Source organism: Clarias gariepinus, chromosome 3 (genome assembly GCF_024256425.1).
Source record: "Clarias gariepinus isolate MV-2021 ecotype Netherlands chromosome 3, CGAR_prim_01v2, whole genome shotgun sequence".
NCBI lineage: Eukaryota > Metazoa > Chordata > Actinopteri > Siluriformes > Clariidae > Clarias > Clarias gariepinus.
In genome coordinates, this window is record NC_071102.1 from 28,146,946 (window position 1) to 28,173,143 (window position 26,198).

At 38.1% G+C, this 26,198-nt stretch overlaps 1 protein-coding gene and 1 long non-coding RNA gene across 2 annotated transcripts; one reads left to right on the plus strand and one right to left on the minus strand.

Annotated features, from left to right (window-relative positions):
* Window positions 1–1,353: 1,353 nt before the first annotated feature.
* Window positions 1,354–11,010, minus strand: LOC128518990 (uncharacterized). The gene is made up of 3 exons (XR_008357799.1): window positions 10,921–11,010; window positions 6,697–6,940; window positions 1,354–1,525 (listed from the first exon to the last, which is right to left on the minus strand). It is a non-coding gene; the product is annotated as an uncharacterized LOC128518990 (long non-coding RNA).
* On the plus strand, window positions 8,853–25,807 carry col1a2 (collagen, type I, alpha 2). The gene is made up of 50 exons (XM_053492470.1): window positions 8,853–9,053; window positions 10,048–10,049; window positions 11,905–11,940; window positions 12,352–12,435; window positions 12,800–12,856; window positions 12,989–13,033; window positions 13,140–13,193; window positions 13,279–13,332; window positions 13,417–13,470; window positions 13,796–13,849; window positions 14,086–14,139; window positions 14,419–14,463; window positions 14,602–14,700; window positions 14,820–14,873; window positions 15,096–15,194; window positions 15,277–15,321; window positions 16,336–16,434; window positions 16,541–16,594; window positions 16,706–16,813; window positions 16,952–17,005; window positions 17,235–17,333; window positions 17,786–17,839; window positions 17,959–18,057; window positions 18,161–18,214; window positions 18,318–18,371; window positions 18,462–18,515; window positions 18,866–18,919; window positions 19,120–19,164; window positions 19,281–19,379; window positions 19,601–19,708; window positions 19,893–19,946; window positions 20,066–20,119; window positions 20,976–21,029; window positions 21,193–21,246; window positions 21,340–21,447; window positions 21,546–21,599; window positions 21,695–21,748; window positions 21,881–22,042; window positions 22,160–22,267; window positions 22,433–22,540; window positions 23,149–23,202; window positions 23,291–23,398; window positions 23,573–23,626; window positions 23,722–23,829; window positions 23,937–23,990; window positions 24,074–24,181; window positions 24,274–24,520; window positions 24,643–24,827; window positions 24,926–25,168; window positions 25,382–25,807. The coding sequence occupies exons 1-50, from the start codon at window positions 8,984–8,986 to the stop codon at window positions 25,526–25,528; spliced, it is 4,059 nt and encodes a 1,352-aa protein (XP_053348445.1). The 5' UTR covers window positions 8,853–8,983; the 3' UTR covers window positions 25,529–25,807.
* Window positions 25,808–26,198: the final 391 nt, after the last annotated feature.

The following is a 26,198-nucleotide window of genomic DNA, read 5'->3' on the forward strand; positions in this document are numbered from 1 at the left end:
AAAGATTTCTACATCCAGAGAGCCTTTAACCATTTAATGGCCCACCTCTGATTAGGCCTCAGGCTGTGAAGATTTTATCACAACAATAATTAAATCTCAATTTGGTTTTAATATTACAGGGCATTTTGTGTGGCGGCGGGAGTTGGGATGACTAAGTTTAATGATGATTAAAGAGAGTAAACACTGCAGGAAAGGTTTGGGATATTAAAATGTACACATAATAAACTTTTTTTTTTATCATTTTGCAAAAACATATCATGTTGTTTTATAATACAAGGACAATTCAAGTCAAAATAGGACTTTTGATTGTGCAGAATAACAGATCACAGTAATGAGAGTAAAAACTCATAACCCCCTTCTCCACTAATGCACTCATCCCAGTGTTTTACTAGTGCTTTGATACCATTAAGGTAGAACGTTTTCTTAGCACACAGGGGCCATGAATGTCTGCTTCTAAAACGCTGGCCTCCCAGGAACTTTCTTAATAGCCGAAACTTGTGGACATGAGTTTGAGCAAGGTCAGGTCTGTATGGAGAATCTTCATGGGACGGACTGCATTATGGGCTCCGAGCTACCTCAGCTTAAATCTTTATTCACATACGGCATACAAACTTCTTTTAAAAGTTTGTGCCATTCAAATGTGTCTTATCATCATACTGTGCTTGAAGTCTTTTGTAACTGTCTATAGGTTTTATGACTGTATTCACTAGAAAGTTTATCACAAGTCCTCGTTTGTGAGAAATTTATGCTTCTTGTTAATCTTGGGCTTTAAACATTTTTTTTTTCAAAAGAATTTGTTTTTATGAACATAGTCGTGTAAACAACAGTGCATAACTTACATCTTATACTTGGAGAAAACGAAATCTCCAAGAAGACCTAAGCTATGAATATAACTTTCCATTGCATTTCTTTAGTCAACACTTCTCAGCTCCTAAACTCAGCTTAATGTGCGTGGAGCATTTCACATGGTTTCCCTGTGTTCCTCTGGCCTTTATCTCCCATTGGAGAATAACCCAAACGGGTAGGTGGATTGGTTCTGCGAAAAAGGTGGACTGCTTTGTCTATGCTAAATTGCTCACTGCTGTGAATGTGTGCAGATGATGCTTTGTGATGAACTGCCATCCTATCCAGGGTGTATTCTGACAGGATATGTTCTTGGTTCATATTATGTTTACATTTACATGAAGTCATTGGGATATGCTCTTATTCAGAGCGATTTACAAAACTGCTGTACTTAATTTTTTATTTTTTATTTTTTTGGTGGGGGGATATTAAAAAAACACAAAAAAAAAAAAACACAGATAGGTCTTTAGTCATGGCTTAAAGATTTCTAGTGACTCAGCTGTACAGACATCTAGAGGAGGTCCTTTCCACCATCCAGGTGCCAACAGAAAACAGTTTAGGTGCATGTCTTCCTCGATTTCTAAGGGATGGTGGGACCAGTCGAGCAGTGGTGGAGGACTGGGGGGAACATGGGAACATAATTCATCCTCAGTAACCAACTTTCCCTGGTTTTCCTGGTTTCCTGAAAATAATAATAACATGATGAAAAAAAATAGGCAAGAATGTCAATTCAGCATTTAAAAATATATGATAAAAATTTATCATATACTTCTTTAACCAGCATTATATATATACAGTATATATATAATGTGACTGCTCCAGAACCACTAGCCATGACTAGCTTTGTTAGTTGTAATCTTAGTCTGACAATCCCTTATTTAATCTTGTTAGCGTAGCTTTTCCCAGGCTAGCCATCTAATGCTAGCAATGGCAGGGCAATCTGTGAAGTTTAAGGGGTTACTTCAGCTTAAATAGCAGAATAGCTATTTTATACCTAAAAAAGCAGGATCTGCCCAATGGAAATAAAAGAAACATTGATCCAAATTTGTACAGTAGATTTTTTTTTTTAGCAATTTATTTCCATAAAAAATTCATATGATATACAGTGAATGTTTAGTGTCTAATCTATGAAGTATCTGCATCCACAGAGAACATTAGCCAATGTATAAAAATGTGAGATAAAATTTATTCCTAATGAAGCTATCTATATTAAAAGTGACATTACATAATTTATTAATTTGCCTTAGATACAAGATTTTCTGTCTGCACAGGGAGGCTTTTCTAAATCTACAGTAATCCATGTCAAAATGTTGACATTTTCTAAAACTAAGTTAAAGTTTCATACTCTCTGGTCAGAACTGTTGCTTTTTGCCAAGCAACCCAGTAGCCATGAAAATGTATTATATGTTAGGTCTTTGCTCTAAAACCACGTCCAGAGGTATCCACTAATTTGTCGCACTGTGTATTCTAGTGACATTGTGTAGAGATATTTTTATGCCTTTTATTATGCGTTTGCTGACCAAGCCGTGAGTCATGTGGATGCTGAAAAAAAAGCTAACTATGTGTTAGGCAGTATGTGGTCCCTCCCTGCTCAGAGATTCTCTGCTCTTGCAGCACAAATGTATCCTCTGTTACAGGTAAAATATTACAGAAAGATCCTAATGCAAAGAAAAGGAAAAGTATTTAGCTTTTATCATACCAGGAAGTAAGATAGACGTCCTGATCTAAGTTTCCAAATTCACCCATGTTTGTTAAGTGATTTTTATGGAGGCTGCTCCCCTCCTCCATCCTCAGGGTAAAAGCTCTGGAAGCCCCACCTACACATTTTGCATGACTCTAGAACAGTGGAAATGAAATGGCCGGCAGATGTGCAAGTCACACACACACCAGACTGAGAGCTGAATCATTTCGAGTGCATAAAGAAAACGAGGTCTCATTAAATTGCTGCTGTTACTAGTTGCTGAAAGTCTCTTAACATCTAAGATATGTTTATTTAAACATATAATGTTGTGCAAAAGTCTTGGGCCACCACTCATTTCTTCACATTTTACTCTCAAAGACCCAGACTTTCTTGTATTTTTAATGTCGTCTTGAGGAATAGTTTTGGAAGCTTTCTGAAGGACTTTTTAGCTCAAGTTTTTGACTTTCATGTTCAGTCCAGTCCCAGTACCTGAACAGTTTCAGATTAATCTTTTCGTTTGTTAAGACAGTGAAATGAATCAGTGAGATAAAGATGCAGATGATCAGGCCAGTGATTAGTACTGTATACTGGAGATGCTCCTCTGAAGGTCGAGTGGTTGGAACAGACGAGAGGGAAAATGAGGTTGCTGCTAAGGTTGTTACTGTACTGTAACTGTAAATCATTCCGTGACTTTGAAGGGAATGCCACTGGTCATTACACACTGATATGTGCTCAGACCTGTAGCTTCAAGTGGCAAATTCTTTTCAGAAAATGTCTAAAAGCAATAAAAATAATGAGGCTACTCAGTTTTACATTATTAAATGCAGAAGAGTAGTAAACAAATAGGACTAATCAATTTCTTTTAAAACACAAATCAAGTATATTCATGGGCAGAAATGTTCAAGTTCGATTTGGTTCTCTCTTCTCTTTCTGTCTGTCATATGGAAAGTTCATTACCACAGAGTCCAGAGTTAGGAAAAAAAGGATACTCGGCCAGAGAATAGCCTGTAATTTAGAAACCTCAGTCTGCTCTCAGTCTCTCTCTCTCTCTCTCTCTTAGTCTCTCTCTCTCTTTCTCGCTCTACCTTTCACTGTGTGTGTTACACGTGTGTGTGTCCTCACCTCAGTCAGTGAAATGAGTATGTTATGAGGAGCTCCTCCTATGTAATGACCCTTTTTGTACTGCTGCAGACAATATACCCCGAATGCCACGGCAGCGAACAGCCTGCACGCTTTCCCTGCATCCTGCCTACTGTTTTAACTCAACCCTGTTTCAAGGCAATCACATTGTAGCCTCACTGTATTCATTAACGTGACACATCAACAGTTTGAGATTATACCATGTGAGCAGCACCACAAAAAGTCATTATATTATAAAGTTTTTTATACCCTTTTTAACCCTTTAATGGTTATTAGTCAGTTATTCATCTTAAAACAGATTATTTAGCGCATAATATAATAATTTTAAAAATGGTGGTAAAAGTTTGTGGTTTTTAACATTGTTTATATACAGTGGTAGCCAAAAGTATTAAGACAACATATGCCATGCGTTATAGTTCTCCCTGTGCACAAAACTGGTGATTCCAACTTTTAGTTCGAGCTTATCTGGCTGAAGAGTTGTGCTAATTACTGTAGAATCACAATGGCATAGTGGTTAGCGCTGTGGCCTCACACCTCCAGGGTCCAAGGTTTGATTCCTTCCTCTCCTCGTGCTTTGCTCTCAGTCCAAAGACATGTAGGCTTGGTGATTCCAACTTCCCGATAATGTATGAGTGTTTGTGTGCTTGTGCCCTGCAATGGATTGGCAATAGACAGGAATGCGTGGCCTTCCCTTATGCCCCGAGTCCCCGGATATACTGTAGGTTCCAGGCTTCCCGTAAGCATACAAAACTCCACGAAGACAGTAAACTGAGCTTAGTATTAAACCAATATGCCAAACTCGGGTTACTTTTTTAGGTTTTAGCGTTTTGAATCGAGAAATAAATTAAGAAATATTGCAGATACATACATGCATGCCTTTATACCAAATTTTGGATATGTCATGTTTTTGTCACTAACAGTATTGGGGTGATAGTATTGCTACCTCGCAGCTCCAAAGATAACCAAGTTTTTTATGTTTTCCTGGGTGTTCATGTCAGGTTTCCAAACCTTCCAAAAACTTGCCAGTTTGTGAACTGGTTACATTAAATTGCTCCTAGGTGTAAATAAATGTGTGAATGTATGTATTATGGTGCCATGTAACAAAGTGGAAGACATCTTTACACTCGTACCCTGACCAAGATAAAATAATTACTGGTGTAAGTATTTACACACTAATGAATAAATGACACAACTACATTACATCACTCTTGGAGTAAGCTATGTAGGTTCTAAAAAGAATTAAAAATACTGATAATTTACAGATATTAGGGCAATATAAAGAATTTTATTAGCACAAATTTTCAGGTGGTCTGTCCATACAAAACTGCTTTTTTTCTTGTGTGATTGTACTAATAGCCTCGTCTAACACAATAATGTAAATCTCCTAGGAAAACCCATTGAGGAAACCCTTTTTTACAGCAGAGTGTATTTGTCTTCTAGTTGTACCATGTGTATGTGAACACATGAGACACTTGTTGTGAATGTAACACCTGTATGAGATTCCAGCAAGGGTTTTGTTGGATTTGGTTGGCAGGTGTAATGTACACAAACACCTACATTAAATGCATGTCCCAAAAAAATTTAAAACATTTACCCACCCAGGTACAGCATGAGGTTGTAACCCACCTAGTAAACAGTTGAGGACATCTGGAACCCAGCAACATGCAGCACTGAAAAAACACTCTGAATACCACAGAGAACTATAAAGCTATGACACGAAAAAAAGGTTTCTTTGCAGAGAAATCGTCGCTAGTATCTCTTTTTTCTGTAACCTTAAAATTGTGTTCCTTTTCCCCAAGTTTTCATATTTGCTTTTAATATTCATTTGCTTAATACAGTGACAGTGGTAACTCAAAGGGCTAGGGCACTGAGTTACTAATCAGAAGGTTGGCAGGTCAAGCCCCAGCTTCACCAGGTTGCCATTGTTGGGCCCTTAAACAAGGCCCTAACCCGATCTGCTCCAGGGGCGCTGTATTACGGCTGAACCCTAGCTCTGACCTCAGTTACCCTCTGGGATATGCAAAGAAAGAATTTTACTGTTCAGTGATGTATATGCGACAAATAGAGGCTTAACAGGTTCTTGGCTATATTGGTACTGTAAGTCAGAGTGGCGCATATATATCTGGCCAATTCAGTTGAATATTAGAAATAACAAAGCAAATATTGAGTCAATACCATATGTCAATTTGTAGCATTTTCATTATTGATACGAAATGAAAATGCATATCATATTATGGACAAATTCAGCTTCTTCCTCTACCTGATTAGATGGAGATATTATTTGGTGTACTGACCTTAAAGCCAAAACAGAAGGGCCCTTACCACATTGGAGTTTTTTTCAAGTTTATTTTGACTGTTACAAAGACTCATTCCATTGGATGTAAAATAAATATTTCCTTAAGAAAGTACATCTGACACATTTACACTTCCTACTTATTGGAGCATATAGCAAAATTACCACATGAACATTGCCAGGGATAAGGTTATTAAATAAATAAATAATCACCTTTAAAATAATTAGACTAGAGCGTTCAGTGGTTATGTAAAAATTTATCTATTAGATGTATTTAAATGGCTAGCATAATCACTAAGATCAGCCTGAACCACACTGTAAGTACATGCACATTGCATATACTGTACCAGCACCAGTGTATTCTCTCACCACAGTATTCCAGAAGCATCCCTGAGACATGACATGAGTCACACTGTTAGGAGGACATATCAATCCATGTCACTCATACCAGTTATAACCAACTAACTTTGAAATGTTAAAAAATAATCTAACTCAACAAAATGTCAAACATCAGCATTCAAACATTCCATTTTCAAGGCATTCATCCCTTAAATTAGTGTTTTGCAGCATCTTTGTTTTGGAATCAGTTTTTTAAATGATGTTTTGCGTTGTGTTTTTCTCTGTATTTTAATTATACTTTGGACATGCACCTCCTGAAGGCTCATAATGTTCATTGGACAAAGACATGCACTAAACTTTTCATAATGTCATTTAGTGCATTACAGAGCTTTACATTCACCTTTTCATGGAGGTAAAGTAACTGTTACTAAAGCGAAGGTGGTTCATGTCTGACTCCAATGCAGCTCCTCCTGTGTGCAGATTTTCATAAAACATGCTGCACAGCTCAGCTCCTTGGCCATCTTTGAAACACATTTCCTCTTACATGCTCCTCCCATTCAATGCTTTCCTCGCTTCGACTTCAGCACAGTTGTCTGGATATTCCAGCAGTGACTAATATTTTACTGGCACAGCTCCTAAAAGTCCTTTGAAAAAAGAATGGTAGGAGACGCCATGTTGATAAAGCTTGTTTCTCACCAGGTTTACTTAAATCAGCCTAGAAATCTGTATACCTATAGACGACAATACATGTTTATAGTGTATAACAGAAGTGCTGAAGGAGATATTGTTTTAATACTTTACTGTTATCTAATTTAAAGTATTAACATTGTGAGAAATAAAAAAAGTTAAAATAAAACATATGAAAATATATAGGCATGATCTAATTTCCTGCGTACATCATCTAATTTCGTGTGTGTGTGTGTGTGTGTGTTTTTTCCTGCACATGCTGGGTTAGTAAGAAAGTTAAAAATGCCTAGTCCATGAACCTTCCCATACAATTAACCAATGAAACAGTTGGAGGGCTGTTACAGTACTCAGTAGTTCATTAAAGCAGATTAATGGTAAACATGGCTGCATAGTCACTGCAGGGGGATGCTTTTTCTCTGCACATTGTAGGCCCTAAAAAAAGATGTCTCCATAAAACATATGTCTCCTGAAACAAGCCAGGGCACCATGAATGTTATGTAGTGTAAGCAGTGATTATAACACTCGCTTGTAAAACCTCATCCCACCTGAAAATGGGAAAAGTAGTTTAAAAGTTTTTTTTTGCATTTTACATTATTAGCAATGTGGCATGATGTACTGAAATCTAATGCATGTGTCGTTCTAACCATCTGTAGAAAGAATGTAGCGTCTGTAAATGCAGTTTGTCTATGGCATTCTGTGATTAGGAAAAAAACCAAAAGCTGATTTTTCGAATACTTTGTAAAACATGCTGAACCTTCTATTTTCAATTGAAATAATTATAAAAATTATTATTCAGTGATAGTATAGATTCAGTTAAAAGTTGAGCAGATGCTTGTGAGTTCCTGCAGCTCTGCTTTGTAAAGAGTGAGTGGTGAAGCTTGACTACGGACATGTCTGGTCCTGTGGCCTGCTTGGAGCTGTGTGCTGAGACTCAGAGCTGAAACTGGATCTCCCTCACCTGCCTTTAGTCTTTAAAGCAAACTTCTTTAGCTCCATGACCTTAACCTGTAGGCTAAGCAAAATCCCCAGTGCAATGCTTGGTGACCTCCTGAAGAAATTATTTCTTTTTAAATGAGCTCAGGACACACCTAAGCCAGGGACAAATCAACTCTTTAACCTGGCACAAGTGTATTAGGAAGTGGAAGTTATGAAAAATGTGAACTGGGGGGTTTTCCCCAGAAATTACAATTGAGAAGATATGAGGAGAAGTTATGAAGTTGAGAAAGTTGGGGAGACAGAGGACGAAGGAAACACTGGGTTATTATTATTATTATTATTTTTTAACGCACAAACAGTTAACATATAGAGCGCAAACGTACTCAGACACAATCGACCTTAACAAACATGAGCATAAAGATTCCGCACGAGCTTCTCCGGGTTGCACCGCATCTGCCTGCTGCACCGCACCTGGTCCGCGCGCGCCTCAGAGCTCCAAAAGCGCGGCGTAAAAGCGCGCATCTCACGTGCCACCCATCAACCCGACCTGTCCTGAGCACACGGGGCTTGCAGCAGCAACAGCAGCAGCCCTAGTCTACAAACCCCTGCAAGGTTACGCCTCAAATACGCCTAGACCCCCAATAAGAAGCCTGGGACAAAAAAAAAAAAAACGCAAACGGGTTTCGGATCCCGTCTGTGTCCACGTCCTCAAAAGAATGGATCTAATTAAAACGTTGCACTCGTCATCACGGATAGAAAGCTGCCAAAGTTGGCGGGGAGTGGGACGGGACCAGGGGAGGTCACGTGACCCACCCGGGCCGTTCACAACTCAGGAGCTCTGTAGAGTTGCGCACACCCGATTGGTCCAGCGGTGGCTCTCCGACGCGCAGTCATAGGAACCTCCTGCCGTATAAATAGGGCTGATAGGACTTTGTTATTCCAGCATCACGGCAGCAGGTTCCCACTAAGTTTGGAGTTTAAGTTTCCGCGGCTGTATGTCTGCTTGAAGAGGTGAAAAAAAAACCAGGCACCGCGGCACAAGGAGTCTGCATGTCGGACTAGACATGCTCAGCTTTGTGGATACCCGGATTCTGTTGCTGCTTGCAGTGACATCGTACCTAGCGTCATGTCAATGTAAGTTTTAAATGTGCTTCTTCTGTTTTGTTTTTTTTTTCCTTTTTTTCTTCTGGTGTGTCTTCCTAAGGACCGTTAAACCTCATGTATTCCTTTGATGGCTGAGGATTCTTTTGGCTGCCTGAGGCCACTGTACTCGGAGTTGACCTGAAGAACAGCTATTCACATTGGCTATCAAAAAAGAGAGAGAAAGAAATAAAGAAAATAAAGGATTCTTGTGCGTTTAAAGGATGCTTCGTGATTTGACCGTGGATATTTTCATCTTTTGAATTTGCAAATGAAGACCAGTCACTTGACCGCAAATCATAGCCGAGTAACCTGCATGTAACAGAATTTGCTTAAGGCAATGCAATTCTAGGGTTTTTAAACAGACTTTAGTTTGGGCGTTGCAAGTAAGGTTTTTTTTTCCACGGTCCTGTAGTATATGATGATTTATTATAAGGATAGGCAACATACTCACACGCGACCCCTGCTGGACGAATTTTGTCACAGCACATTCTGGAAATTATATATTCAGGCTACTTTTTTTTATTTTACCTGGCAATACGGACGCTCTTTAGTTCAGAGAAAATAACAAAATAGCAAATAAAACAGCAGAACTAAAAATAATGTTCGTTAATAAAAAAATAAGTAATCTATAATTAAAGTAATTAAAAGTAATAAATTTAACTTTTTTCTAACAATTTCAACCCAAAATGACTTTTTTTTAATAATACATTTTATTAAATTTGTATACGTATTAAATGACGTTTTAAAACGTGCTCATCTTTGTTTAACTATCTTGAGGATACATTTTTTGTAACGTGTCCAGATGCGCCATCTAGTGGAGATTCTGTGACATAACGGCGCCGCCCTAAAGCGCACCCTGCTATTACATTGCGCCACCTCTAGTAGGCATTAGAAACGATGCGGGGCTGGTCGGAGCAGGGTAGGGGGGCGTTAGCTCCGCCCACAAGACCACTCATCTATAAGGTTGACTGGATGACCCTAACAGCTGTACAGTACGCAATTTATCCGGAAAACCTAAACAAACCAACAGGAGTTGTGACGTAGCCTACATGAGTTTCAGAACTGATTTCTCTCTATCCTCTTTTTAATTTAAACTGCATTTTCCGTTAGGTATTTCCACAGTTTCATGTCATTGTGTACAATAATAGTCCTATTATTATTATTATTATTATTATTATTATGAACAATAACAACTATAATATTAATAATAATATAGACCATTTAAGAAAAGCATGTTATTAAAAGAAACAACCATGAAGTATTATTATTATTATTATTATTGGCACTGTGGTTTCCTCTTTACATTCTAAAGAATGATGGAATGATGTCCACTTTACTCCATCTTTATGGTGCATCATTGAAATTAAAAATACCTGCTAACCAAGAAAGCTCTTAATTCCTACTTGTTCCTATTACAAAAAGTCAAAGCAATTTAATTCCTAAATGGCTAACCAATGTCACCATAAGGCCTATGCAACAGTCCTCAAATTACTCTATAAAAATAGTTTAAAGTTTGAAGGTCTAGTACAAAACAAGTATTTTATAAGGAGTGGAAAAATACAGTGGAAAAGGGACACATCTTGTTGACACATTTTAGCATATTTAACATTAACATTTAAGGCCAAAAGTTTTTGGGTTCCAAGATGATTATTAAAGCATATTTGATAATATTGTCTTATACTAGTAGTGTATTTTAATAGTGCATATTTGTCTATAGTTAATTTTTTTTCTAACTGATTATTTCTCTCTCTCTTCCCCACCCTCTTTATCTCCATGCCTTTTCACCTGACGTGTATCATCAAAGCGGTCAGTAAACTTTCATGCAATTATTCTTTAAAAGTCCAATAAAAATTCTTACCCTTGAATGTTTCCATACTGAGTGATATTCGGTGAACAGATCCATGCCAGCCTCATGTGCCACAGTATTATGTGTTATCGAGAGATTTCGGCAGTGCTGGGTTTTTTTTTTTTTTTTTTACTCTTTCCTGTCAAAAAGTGGCCGAAAGTCCCATTGGCTAATGGAAATGTCAGTGAAATCAGAAACCACTCACATCTTTTGGGCAGGCTGCTCTGGTACAATGAAGCCCTTTTAGATGCCTGTCTGAAGGGGATGTCTTTAAACGGAATCAACATGGCCTAGAAATTCCTAACCCAAGTCCTGCTACACAACAGGGCCTTCAATTGACTATATCATTTGTTTGAGATTATGGCAGATTGTTCACTGAAATATCACTTAACATTTTTACATACCAATATATAATCCTAGTTTGTCTGTAATCTAAATGAGGCCTTTGCACTCCTTAAAGCGTCTTTGCTCATTATACATTACGTGATGCACAAATCTCAAATGACTACTGTCATTGTTAATCCAGTGCTGTTTTATCCTAACCAATACTAGAGCATGTTGAAAGTTTGGAAATATGCATGCTTAACTCAGAGCTTTGTGAAATGAGATAATGCAATCCTACACATTAGATGACAAACATAAAAAGATGGAATAAATAAATCTTGCATTTATTTATTTTTCTTTTTGTCTAGTCTTATCGTAAGGTGAGCATGAACTGTTATGGTCATTGTGATGTATGTAGCATGTGGTATGTGTGAACTGAGATCCTGCTTATATAACTTGTTAATTATGATCGAGCTTAACTTAGTATCAAATCGTTGAATTCAGTTCACACATCCTCACAAAAAGCCTTAAAGCTAGTACACGATGAATGCCATATTCAGTGAAAGCCAATCGACTTCTGCTCATACATATAATGAATGCCTGACTGCAGACCTTTTAACTAAAAGTATGCTTCGCAGTGTGTGATTTATTAATATATATTTCTAATAATAGGGCCTAAGGGGAGAAAAAGGACCTAGAGGTGACAGGGTAAGTCAGAAACTACGACTCATCAATATCTATAATAGTTTTATTACTAAAAAGGGTCAATGAGCAAAGTGCTGAAAACATTACTTTGTAGAAATCATAGGGCATGACAGACACAAGAAATCATTCTTTCCTTAAATCATAATGCAACATAATAACCCTTAAGAATCTATAATTCTTATAATTTAAATGATTCCATTGGTTTGGTACTAAGAAATCACTGATCAGTCCTTCTCTGCTTCTGCCACCGGAGAGCCTTTCAAACAACAGAACTATATCGCTCACAAACAGTATTATTACACTTGCACTACATTGTTAAGAAGCTCAAACAATGTCCTGGTCAGAGTCAGCACTGAGTTCCAGGTTGAGCAATTATTTTCTATGTTTAGACGTTAATCCATTTTTCTCTACCAGGGTCCTAAAGGGCCTGATGGCAAACCTGGCAAACCTGGACTTCCTGGGCCTGCCGGCCCTCCTGGCCCCCCTGGTCTTAGTGGAGTAAGTTTACAATTCATCATTTGACGTTTTAACTTGTTTCAAAGGTTTTTGATTAATGGTTAGATCTGTAGTGTTTTTGAAAATATTTTGATTCCAATGTCCTATTGACCTGTTGTGTCTGCCAAGGCTGATTGCCTCTTAACCTTTTGACCTAATGACCTTTGAACTTTAATCAGTGTTTGAGTTTATGATATGAGTTATGCTTATATTATACTTTCTGCAACATTTAATAATGCAGTGTGTATTGATTGTTATTATTTATGTTGTTATTATTATGATCATTTTTTTAAAAAGACATTTGATATGATTATATGTTCTCTATAACAATCCATATTTGTACAAATTTGTCTCCTTTTTTAAACAGAACTTTGCTGCTCAGTATGATGGCTCTAAAGGACCTGACCCTGGCCCTGGACCTATGGTTAGTGCCAAAAGTTCAACCTGAAAATCACAAAACAATGAACCATAGCTTGTATAGGCTATACATGAATTAACACAGAAAATAAAATGAATACCCATGCATGACTTCTGTGATTTGTATTCTGATGTTTAGGGTTTGATGGGACCTCGAGGCCCTAGTGGACCACCTGGTGCCCCTGTAAGTACAGTCCCTAAAATCTCTCATTAGTAGACATAAAAGTAGATTTTATACTCTGTTATACAACCTTTTTGAAGCTTAAAAAGTGTTTTGTTTTAATACATAGGGACCTCAGGGACTCCAAGGACATGCTGGCGAGCCTGGAGAGCCTGGACAGGCTGTAAGGAAACTAATTAATACCCAGTTTAACATAGGCACACAGTAGACTTGACTTTTAATTATTTATCACTTTTCTCTTATGATAGGGACCAGTTGGACCTCGTGGACCCCCTGGACCTCCTGGCAAGTCTGGTGATGATGTGAGTGAAATCAATTAAAGAAAATTACTTTCTCAGCTTTTACCGATCGGGCATCTGATAACATTGTTTGTAACTTTTATTCAGGGTAACAACGGTAGACCTGGACAGCCTGGAGACAGAGGTGTAGCTGGCTCCCAGGTAAGACCACACTGCTCCTCTGTACACTGCACAATTAATTTGCATGTGTCAAAGACACTTGTTCTACAAAAGTCAAACCAGTTTACCTTGCTTCAACTTAACTTTTCATTTATATAACTCCTAAACATACATATATATATATATATATATATATGTTTACCGGTCTGACACCATCAGCATTACAAAACCCCATGTATATAGTTGCTTAGCTCTTACAATCAATATACATAAACCTCAGAATATTTTGCATTCTTTGATGCTCATATTGTTAAAATACAGGTATAAAACGAATATTCACGAATATTTAATTCTTGTACCTTTACAGGGTGCTCGTGGTTTCCCAGGAACTCCTGGACTTCCAGGCATGAAGGGACACAGAGTGAGTAACATGTGGAAGAATAATAATATTTAAAATACTTTATTATATATCTGATATTTATCTAATTCTGGAAAACTAATTAGTATTTATAATACAAAGAATGTACCACGCTATATTTACATATGGATATACAGTATGCTCCTTTAGATTTACTATATTTCACGAAACAACTATAATATATAAATTGTCAGATGAATGCTTCTCTATAGCGATATAAATTGTTTTCTTTGTCATAGGGCTACAATGGTCTTGATGGGCGTAAAGGAGAGCCTGGTGAGACCGGACCCAAGGTAAAATTTGAGATAAACTGATCCTTCAGACAACACAAAAAGATTCTGTTTAGATCAACAAATCTACAATGCTAGTGTCATTGTATAAGCAATGACCTCAATCTTTTCATCTAGATACTTATTAGTTAAAGCACATAACCTACAGTAACTTCAGTAAAACCAAAAGTAAAGCAAAATAATCTTTTTTGCTATCAACTATGCCTTTGTTTGTTTGTTTTTTACAGATGGCCTTTAATCCGTATACAGTAAATCCCAAATGTGCTATTTTATCTGTTTTAGGGTGAGAACGGTGCTCATGGCTCAAATGGAACCCCTGGACAAAGAGTAGGTTATGACTCATCTTTTTTTCCCTTACATGAATACTTATATAAATCTTGTAGAAAAACATTCTACCATTCCTTTATAATTTATAATAAAGTTTAAAAATGAAAAGGTCCTCATAATAAACACTTGTTTGTATAGGGTGCACGTGGTCTGCCTGGTGAGAGAGGTCGTGCTGGTCCTGGTGGTCCAGCTGGTGCCCGTGGTGCTGATGGAAACACTGGTGCTGCTGGTCCCGCTGTGAGTATTTGACCTCGAACCCTTTTGTCTCCCAGACTTTATTTTCAATAAAGTCTTATCAAGTCTTGAATCAAGTCTTTCAAGTCTAATACTATTTTGTTTGTAATCTTCCTTTTCAGGGTCCAGTTGGATCTGCTGGCCCTCCAGGTTTCCCTGGTGCCCCCGGACCTAAAGTACGTGACGTTCTTTTGTTTCAAGCTGAGAAATAGTATAGATTTAAAAGTGTAAAAAATGTGTTTTACAAAAAGTTGTAAGAAATTATTTTAAATAAACTGCTTGCATGTCTGTATTGTATACTGTATGCTTACTTAAATGAGCACCTGCATTCTTGTAAAAACAGTTAGGCATCAACTTGCCTAATAAGCTCTTTCTCTGACTTCATTATTAATTTACAGGGAGAGATTGGACCTGCTGGTCCCACCGGACCAAATGGAGCTCAAGGACAGAGAGGAGAGCCTGGACCAAATGGTGTCGCTGGCCCAGTTGGTCCTGCTGTAAGTATGCTTACTAGTTGAATTTAAGCAATGTGTTATCATTAGAGTAATGGACTGACGGCTTAATTTTTCCCCTTTGTAGGGTAACCCTGGTGCTAATGGCCTGAATGGTGCTAAGGGAGCTTCTGTAAGTATCCAGTGAGACTATCTGATTGAAAGAATGACAATAGAGTCTATTTGGAGGTGAAATGCTACAATGCAAGGCAGGATAGGGCAGGTTTATTTGAACAGCACATTAAATACACATTAACAAGCTTGTATTCTTCAAGCAGTATGGAAATACTCTAGGCTTTTCAGCGAGTCAAAGAAAATCAGCACAAAATCATAAGTTACTGTTTCCTACAGTAGGTTTGTAAGACTTTCACAAATATTCAATTTAGCTTTTTCTCACTCCCAACACCTGTACCACATTTTCAGTATACAGCTTTTAAAGAGTTGGGAAATGGGAAAAGGTAAAATTGACCCAATGATTGATTTGGGAAACATGATCTAAGTATATAAATAGTATATAAATCAGACTATATTAACAGCCTATTTGTATAAATTATATGCTTGTGTAGTGCCATATTTCAGGAACCCTTTTACTCCCTCATCTCTCATATTTATGTATATAAAATGCAATTAGTTTGTGTGATTTCCCCGTAAGCCTATGCCTTCCTGTAAACCCAATTTTAATATAGTACATGATCATATTTAGTGTCTAATCATGATTTAAAGCAATAACAAATGTAGTAACAAACAAATTACAAGAAAATGCCCATTAGGTTTATTTGAAAACATTGTTTTAGAGGCAAAGTAAATTATAATTAAAAATGTTTGACAGCTGCATAATGTGTTTTAAATAGTTGACTTAAAAAATCAAGTGTGCTGCATCCATCTTATATTTATAGTAGTGTCCTGCTACAAACTAAAAATCGGTTTTTAGGATATACTGTATGGTTTACGTTTAACACTACAAGACAATATTTAAATATTAGAACAGTTTTAATCCCCCAAGAACCACTGAGAAATAAATTTTCCTAAGAATACATTTATATATTGTACGATCATAATATTGTGATTTATTTTCTTTTATGTTTGAATTAATTTATTATAATGTGCATTTATTTGCCATCTTTAAACTCTCTGGTTGATCTTGCAGGGTCCCGCTGGAGTTGCTGGTACCCCTGGTTTCCCTGGACCAAGAGGAGGCCCTGGCCCTCAGGGACCTGCTGGAGCTGCTGGCCCCAGAGGTCTTTCTGTGAGTTCCACTTAACCAGACCCTGATAACAAAACTATTATCAAAACTATGCATATTGTGTGTCAGGACAGTTCTGAAAGATCTTTTCATTACTTCTGCCTATTAGGGTGACCCTGGAATTGCTGGAGTGAAGGGAGATAGTGGTGCCAAGGGTGAGCCTGTAAGTATAATTATAACAAGTATTTCTATTGTTAAGCATGTGATATTCATGTGATAATCATTTATATTTATGGTTGATGTGTTTTACTTAACTTGTGCTTGTTGTGTACAGGGTAACATTGGCCCTCAAGGTCCCACTGGTGCTGCTGGCGATGAGGGCAAGAGAGGCCCAACTGGTGAGCAGGGAGCATCTGGACCTGTTGGTCTGCGTGGACCCAGAGTGAGTAATATTAATATATAATATTATAGTAAAATAATTATGTATGTTATGAGTAACAGTTTTCTATGTATTTGCTAGATGTTATTTAGATATTAAATCGTTCTGTGTTTCAACAATGTCTATCCTTTTTCTGTTTAGGGAGCTGCTGGAACTCGTGGTCTTCCTGGTCTGGCTGGTAGAGGAGGACCAATGGTTAGTGAACTATGCTCCTATTAAAAATACATACTGAATGCCTGTTTGTTACGTTTGAGAAAATATGCTAAAACAGTTCTGTTCCACTAAACATACAGTATAGTGATACATATTTGTAATGAAGGCCTTCATTTTTACCTGCTGTAATATTTAAAAGAAAAACAATGCAATTTCTGGTCAAATTTAAAGTTATGTGGTAATAATGACCTTTAAAAAAATTTGCTTAAAGGGTATGCCTGGTGCAAGGGGTGCTACTGGTGCTCCTGGTGCACGTGGTCCTCCTGGTGATGCTGGCCGACCTGGTGAGGCTGGTCTGGTTGGAGCCAGAGTAAGTATTTTAGCTATAACAAAAAAATATATAGAGAGAGGTATATATACAAGGATATATATTTTTTCCAATGATGTTCACAGGAAGCCTCTCAGTAGTCAATTTAATTAATATGGCTTTTAGGCTATTAATTACTTTAATTTTCTCAGAAATGTGGTCTAGACAATCTATTTTAAAATTATGGAACATAGCATGGGACATGTTGGGATAATGGAGAGAAATTATCCAAAAGTACTTATCCAATAAAGCAGTATCCTTTTATTATTTTCCTTGCTTGTGAGTGTGGTGTATCAGCACTGCAAATTAGAAATGTTATTAAATGCATAATAAACTGGCATGCATTTGCATAACTATAGATAGGTATGGTATATACTGATAGTCATTATGCAGATTTAAAAATAGTAAATTACACAAGTGAAATTGCTACACATTAACTTGCTCTCTGGTTATAGGGTCTCCCTGGTAGCCCTGGAAGTTCTGGACCCCAAGGAAAGGAGGGACCTGCTGTGAGTGTCCTTTAGTAAAACATTATATAAATATCGATTTATCTATACAGAAATTAATTCTATAGAGAACTGTTGTGATCTAAAATGAAATCACTGATTCTGTGAATCTCTATCTCCAGGGTCCTTCTGGTCAAGATGGCCGCAGTGGACCTCCTGGCCCAACTGGACCCCGGGGCCAGCCCGGTAACATTGGATTCCCAGGCCCTAAAGGACCTTCTGTATGTAGAATTTAATACATGTTACAATATTACAAATAAGCTGTTGTCAATATTTAATAGCCAACATATTTTCTCATAATATATCTGCTGCATCCATCTCTAGGGTGAGCCTGGCAAGCCTGGAGAGAAAGGCCCCGCTGGTGCTACTGGTCTGAGAGTAAGCATCTTATAATTTCATGCTACTACTATCAACATAACAAAATCTAGTTTTATACAGTAATATAATTGTCCAGTCACTGAGTTATATTTTGTTTATTTAGGGCCCCCCTGGTCCTGATGGCAACAATGGACCTGCTGGTCCCGTTGGAGTTTCTGTAAGTAGACTTAATAAAACCAGCAAATCTACTAACCTAATATTATTGTACGATCTCTAATGGTTAAGCTGATTTTTATTTGTTTTGCAGGGTGGTCCTGGTGAGAAGGGTGAGGCAGGACCCAGTGGTGCTCCTGGTTTCCAGGTATGTGTAGAACTCTTATTTATTTTCTTATTTATTTATTTATGCCTTTTTGAAAGAATATAATTACCTACACATACCTATACCAATTGCATTACAGAGTTTACAATGCAACAGTAAAATATATTGTGTGATTAACTATGCTAACATGTACTCCTGATTATTAGTTAGGTGTTTGAATGCCTTAATGACTCTATCCTGCATATTACCTTACATTAAACACATATTAGCATAAAGTTGAAATTGGTATACATTATTGTAAATTGTACAAAAATTGGTATACATTATTGACTGTAAATGTATTATTTCATTTGTCTGTCTGAGTAACCAATCTCTTTCTTTACATTTTACAGGGTCTTCCTGGACCTGCAGGACCTGTCGGTGAGACTGGCAAGCCTGGAGACAGAGTAAGATCTTTATAAAATGGCAATATTGAACCATAATAGATCTTTCTCCAAAAAAGAAACATTTAAGAATATGTTTTTCATGCTCACATATTCTACCTCACATACTATGTCTGTAGTAATTTTGCAATATAGTTTTTAGTTCAATGAATTTGGCATCAAAGAAGTTAATTCGGTTACAAATGTGTTTTATTTAATGATAGGGTATTCCCGGAGACCAAGGTGCCGCTGGACCTGCTGGTGGCAAGGTATTGCATTTATTTTTCCATGAAACATATGCATATTCCATAGCTAATTAAACCAGATGAAAAATTAGAAGCAGAATTTCTGACCATCTTCCCACATCTTCTGTGTTTCCACATAGGGAGAGCGTGGTAACCCCGGACCTGCTGGTGCTGTCGGTGCCCAGGGACCCTTCGGTCCTCGTGGACCTCCTGGTCCTCCTGGTCCTGATGGAAACAAGGTAATCTGTGGTTTATTTGTGTCACTGATTATTTAGTATTATCTTTTTATATTGACATAACCACCAAATTTATTTAAATTTAAATCAATTTATAAATTTATTTATAATGATAATAATTTAACTATTAAAGTTTAACAGAATGTGTTTTGAAGTATACAGAGATCATACTGTTTCCCCACAGCAACACAGAGCTTTCAGCCATTGCTGTCATTTTCCTTTAGGGTGAACCTGGTGCTGCTGGTCTTCCTGGTGCTGCAGGTCCCCAGGGACCTGTTGGCATGCCTGGTGAGCGTGGTGCTGCTGGTGGACCTGGAGGCAAGGGTGAGAAGGTCAGTTCTGGAAAGATCTATCTCTTTACCTTTTTTATAATTGTGCATTCTTAGAACAAGAACTACTGTTTTAGCTACATGTTCTCTGTGACTTCACATGATGAAGACAGGGTTGGGGTTTTAGAGGACTGTATCTGACTCTCAATTTAAAAAAAATCATGATAATTTTCTCTCCTACAAATAGGGTGACGCTGGATACAGAGGTCTAGAAGGCAATGCTGGACGAGATGGTGCTCGTGTAAGTTGCAGTTTAGGTTCCTTTAAAAAAAAGTATCACATTTATCACTTAAATGTAATTATGTCATCTTCCCATCTTCTGTATGCATAAGTTAAATTTCTGCTTTTTCTACCTACCAGGGAGCTCCCGGACCAAGTGGACCTCCTGGACCTGCTGGTGCCAATGGTGATAAGGTAAAGAATATTTTCTGCTTTATGACACAAACTGCATAAAAATATCTTTTCTATTTTTTAACTGACAATTTAAACTCTTTGTGGATCTTATTTTATCTAAATAATGAAACCTCCACTGAAGGGTCAGCAAATCATCACCATGGCTACTATAGTCCACCATATAAACCCTCAGCTAGGGAGAAACCACTTATCCAGTGGACCTGCCCTGTGGTCTACATACATACTAGAGGGACAACAAGAGGATTAGGACATTTTTATAATGTTAACCATATAATATTAATTATAAATGTAAATAAAAACTTCAATATTACAAGAGAAAATGCCATATACATTGTTGACATCAATACATTGTTGACATCAACGCAATACAACAAGAATCACTATGTTGATTTTTTTTATTTTTTATATTATCATTATTATTATTATTTTTGCATTTATCGCAAAGAACATTAAGGCTTAATTAAAAAGAGAAGAGCAGTTGAAAGTTAAACTAGCTGGAAATTAGACATTAATTGATTTAGTTCTGGCGAAAACAAAACAATATCAATTTAAATAACATCAGTCTGTCACATTGCTATTGCTCTGCTTGCACATAAAAAACATGTCGGTGATGTACAATTAATGCAATGTCAGGAAGTATTAAACTGAGTTAAATTGAGTTTATGATATCACTTTGAATGTACCTCATATCTAAGAGTTTGGGATTTAGGAATATGGGAATATGTCCAATTGTTTTGATAGCAAATAAGTTTCTAGGACACTACACGTACATCAAAAATCATTTGGTTTAACAAATTCTGTTGTGTGATTCATTCATGCCTGCTAAACACTGTTAAACATTCCTGTTCTCATCCAGGGTGAGAGTGGTTCTGCTGGTCCTGCCGGCCCTGCTGGTGCTCGTGGTGCCCCTGTAAGCACTTTTCCTTTATATCAAAATGTTAAAATCCCCTCCATAAACTACTGGAAAACAATACATTTACACATTTACAAATCACTCTTAATCAATTTGTTGTAGTCATATTACCTCTGTTGTGCAGACTGCACGTTTAATTTATGTCATTATCTGTTAATAGGGAGAGCGTGGTGAGGCTGGCCCTGCTGGACCTCCTGGATTTGCTGGTCCCCCTGTAAGAACGCAAACATGTCAATGTTTGTCCTGACATGGAGTATTTATATGTTTCACCAAGGTCAAACTGACAGGATTTCCATGGCTCTTTCAGGGTGCTGATGGCCAGACTGGAGCTAAAGGCGAGAGAGGTCCCGCTGGTGGAAAGGGTGATGTTGGACCTTCTGGCCTCGCTGGTCCTGCTGGTAGCCCCGGACCTGCCGTAAGTTTAAAATAATATAACAATAAAAGCCTAACTTTAAAATATTATGGTTAATTTTTTTTCTCTATAGCTTAGTGTTTTATGTTGTGTTTCATCAGGGTCCCTCTGGTCCTTCTGGCCCCCCTGGTGCTCGTGGTGAGACCGGTCCCACTGTAAGCTCCTTTATTAGTATTACAATAATGCCTTATGGTTTTAGTTTATCAAATTATTATTCACATGTAATGTTTTACCCATTTCTCTGTTTTAGGGTTTGACTGGTTTCCCTGGTGCTGCAGGAAGAGTTGGTCCCCCTGGTCCCGCTGTAAGTTTACTAATACCTGAACACCTCAACAAAAAAAAAAGAAAAAAGACTTGAACCTAACATGTTGGATTAACAAGGGTTGACTGGCATGATAAGGATAGACTTGATTGGTGGCGTCTTCTCAATCTACAGGGTATTAGTGGACCTCCTGGACCCACTGGTCACGCTGGAAAGGATGGTCCTCGTGGTCTTCGTGGTGATGTTGGACCTGCTGGACCTCAGGGAGAGAATGGCCTGATTGGACCTCCTGGCCCATCTGGTGAGAAGGGATCTCCTGGAGAGTCTGGTGCTAAGGTATTGTTCTTAACATTCCAAATACACTATAAGTTATGAGAGTTTCATTCAGCTGTCAGTGTATACTCAAATTAATATGAACTATTTAAGCAGAATTCAATGTTGTTTTGACTACAGGGACCCGCAGGTATTGCTGGACCTAGTGGGCTGAGTGGACCTCAGGGAATCACTGGTCTTCCTGGCTCTAGAGGTGAACGTGGTACTCCAGGTGGTGTCGGTGCTGTTGTAAGTGATTTCATCTTTTTGTATTCACATTCTGAACTGTGATTACCCTGACTTTAGTATAGCTTTTAGATAGCATAATAGGTGCAGTTACAGTTATTTTTGAAATAAGTTAATTATACAGTACTACCTCCCATGGTTAACTGAATAATCTGATGTATTACTTAGGGTGAGCCTGGTAGAGTTGGCCCTGCTGGTGCCCCTGGCCCCCGCGGTCCAGCTGGCAACATTGGTCTGCCTGGTATGACTGGTCCTCAGGGAGAGGCTGGACGTGAGGTAAGTTATACTGTGCCTTTTTGGTTACAGTGCCATATACTGTATAAAGGTTTTGGTGGTGTTCCATAGCAGGAATTATTAAACTGTGTGTTTAAAATGTAGCTAATTAGATAACACCTTAAAAAACATGCAAGCAAATTTATTAGAAGGTTCTATGGAGGACTGCATATTGTAAATTTCTTAAATGTTTGACTTTTAAAACATTTATTAACACAAATAAATATGCACTTTGAGACAGCTATACTTAAAGATGCAAAATACAAGTTGAAAGCAATGCAAATTGATTTTTTTTTTTTTCTGAAATATAATTTACTAAACTTTGAAGGCCACTTTGGGAACTGCAACTGGTGAACAATTGCGGAAAATTAAAAATTAAATTTTTGTAAATTAAATCAGCACCTAAAAAGTCACATTTTATAATGTCTATATGTATCAAAAATATACATTTCATATACAGAATTTATACCACCTTCACCAGTTATCTACATCATGGCTAATCAAACCCATTAAACCTCACCAGGATAGGATAAGGATGTTATGCTTGAATAGTGTTTATGCATATGTTTCATTATAAAATTGATTGATATGTACTTTATATTTGTCTATAGGGTAGCCCTGGTAATGATGGACCTCCTGGCCGTCCTGGACTTCCAGGTGTAAAGGTAAAATTTAAACAGCTTTTTAAATTTTTTTTGTAGTCTAGATTAGTAATATGGTCACATTTTTAACTGGACTATTTTAAACTGACAGGGAGACCGTGGTGAGCCTGGATCCAATGGCCCCGTTGGAATTGCTGGTGCTCCTGGACCCTTGGGACCATCCGGTCCAGCTGGCAGGCACGGAAACCGTGGTGAGGCTGTAAGTGTCCAAGCCTAAACCACAACAAGAAGTTCTTGATATATTTCATTTATATGTTTATTTTTCCAGTAAAATACTATTTATGTTTCCTCAGTAGTATGTTAGCAACCTCCAAACTGTTGTTGACTCTATGACCCATTTCCCATCCCATTTTCACATTTATTCTTTTTTTAGGGACCCAGTGGATCTGTTGGACCAGCAGGTCCTGCTGGTGCAAGAGGTGCCCCTGTAAGTAAATTGTCTATAAAAGATCCAGAAATTTGTTAGCTGTTTATTAATACTGCTAATTGAAAAATCACACTTTTTTTTTATTTGTTCAACAGGGCCCTGCTGGAGCCCGTGGTGAGAAGGGTGTGGCTGGAGACAAGGGAGATAGAGGCATGAAGGGACTCCGTGGACATCCTGGTCTTCAGGGAATGCCTGGACCTAATGTGAGTGACATCATTCTAGAATTCTGGGCTATAATTTCTCCAAATAAAACCTAAAATTAGTTTATATTTTTCACTGGCTCAGCTGTAATAATGGCTTTACCTTACAGGGACCTAGTGGTGATAGTGGCACAGCTGGTCCTGCTGGACCTTCTGGTCCCAGAGTAAGTAACCTACCTTCTGTAAAGTCACTATTTAACTGTAGACCTTGTACTGTTAGTAACATTTTCATAATTTACCTTTATAGGGCCCTGCTGGTCCTAGTGGCCCAGCTGGTAAGGATGGTAGACCTGGCACTGCTGGTCCCGTTGGGCCTGTTGGACATCGTGGTGCCCCTGGACATGTTGGACCAGCTGTAAGTAGACATTTTTGTCCAAGAATGATAAGATGCAATTAACCTTTGAAAAGTATGTAGTGTAATTAAAAAAGTACTAACTTGATCTGCAGGGACCTCCCGGATCTCCTGGCCCCCCTGGACCCCCTGGTGCCGCTGGTGGTGGATATGATGTTTCTGGTGGTTATGATGAGTACAGAGCTGACCAGGCTGCTCTCAGGGCTAAGGACTACGAGGTGGATGCCACCATCAAGTCCCTCAACACTCAGATTGAAAACCTGCTCTCGCCTGAGGGCTCCAAGAAGAACCCTGCCCGCACCTGCCGTGACATCAGGCTCAGCCACCCTGAATGGACTAGCGGTGCGTTCTCATACTGCGTATATGTAACTCTCTTAAATTCTAATAAATATTTTTAGTACACCTAGTACTGATTTCTAACTCTTGTTCAACTAGGCTTATGGCATGTTTGTTTTGTTTTGTAGGTTTCTACTGGATCGATCCCAACCAGGGCTGCACCATGGATGCCATTAAGGCCTACTGCGACTTCACCACAGGTCAGACCTGTATCTATGCTCAACCCGAGAGCATTGCACGCAAGAACTGGTACAGAAGCACCCAGGAGAAGAAGCATGTCTGGTACGGCGAGACCATCAATGGTGGCACAGAGGTGTGTTTTATATCTCATAGTTTATAGGTTTGTCTGTTACTTAAAGATAATTCTGCTCAATCCAAAGTTACATTTGGTTTTTCCTTTTCTCTCCTCAGTTTGGCTATAATGATGAGACCCTGAGCCCACAGTCCATGGCTACACAGTTGGCCTTTATGCGTCTGCTGTCCAACCAGGCTGTCCAGAACATCACCTACCACTGCAAGAACAGCATTGCCTACATGGATGGTGAGAACGGCAACCTGAAGAAGGCTGTCCTCCTGCAGGGATCCAATGATGTCGAGCTCAGGGCAGAGGGCAACAGCCGCTTCACCTACAGCGTTCTGGAGGATGGCTGCACTGTAAGTTCAATATCCGTGTATCTCTATGTATTAGCAGGGCATATACAATCTCTATATGTAAGCACATAGATTTAAATTTCCTTTTAACTTTCCAAAAAGTTAATTTATTTAGTAAAATAAAAGCATACTTGAGATGAGATTATTATTATATTTAATTGTGACTTATATGATGTTTTACTAATGGCTGTTTCAACCTTGTGATTTGCCCTGCAGAAACACACTGGCCAGTGGAGCAAGACAGTCATTGAATACAGAACAAATAAACCATCTCGCCTGCCCATCCTCGACTTGGCACCTTTGGACATTGGTGGCGCTGATCAAGAATTTGGTCTGGACATTGGCCCAGTCTGTTTCAAATGAATAGACTCAAGATAAATTAAAAAAAAGAGAGAAAGAAAGAAAAATGAAAAAATCTCTGCCCTTCTTCTCTGTGTTGTTTTTTATACTGAATGCTGATTTCCTCTGCACATCCACTTGCTTAAGCTGGGCTCTATCGGAGAGGACCAATGGACTGAACAGAGAATGGCACAATGCAAATTAATACAGCTGCCCAAAAAGAGATGCTGGGAAACACCATGGTGTGGGACATGCCATCATTTTGTAAAAAATGAAAGAAGTGTAATAAAAATGATGAAAGTATGCATCACTTTGTGGTCTTTATATATCTTCCAAAGAGGAGGTTTAAAACCACAATTTCCAAAAGGTTTAAACTACCTCATGCCTGTATAAAGAAAATATTACCAGACCTGAACCACATCCTACTTATTGGTACTAAGGCTTCAAGTTCTGTCCCGTGTCAAAGGTGCTCAATCACTTGAAGTGCGGATATATGGTGCTACATTTACAGCTGGAGGAAACCACTTTTACTGTATTACTTTGTATTGTCTTTAAGGAGTATTGCACAGGTCCCACTGATAACCCCATTTTTTAAGCAGGTGGAAAATTCCTAAATCTGGTGTTTGCCCGGAGTTTACTTTTCATGTTTTCGTGATTTTGTTTTTAGTTTTGTTTGGATTCCTTTTTTTTAAGG

Bases quoted from the DNA above. Each gene is read 5' to 3' on its own strand.
- col1a2 (XM_053492470.1), top strand. From the start codon at position 8,984: ATGCTCAGCTTTGTGGATACCCGGATTCTGTTGCTGCTTGCAGTGACA. The intron at 12,857-12,988 runs GTTAGTGCCAAA...TCTGATGTTTAG, and splicing joins ACCCTGGCCCTGGACCTATG to GGTTTGATGGGACCTCGAGG. The intron at 23,203-23,290 runs GTAAAATTTAAA...TTAAACTGACAG, and splicing joins CTGGACTTCCAGGTGTAAAG to GGAGACCGTGGTGAGCCTGG.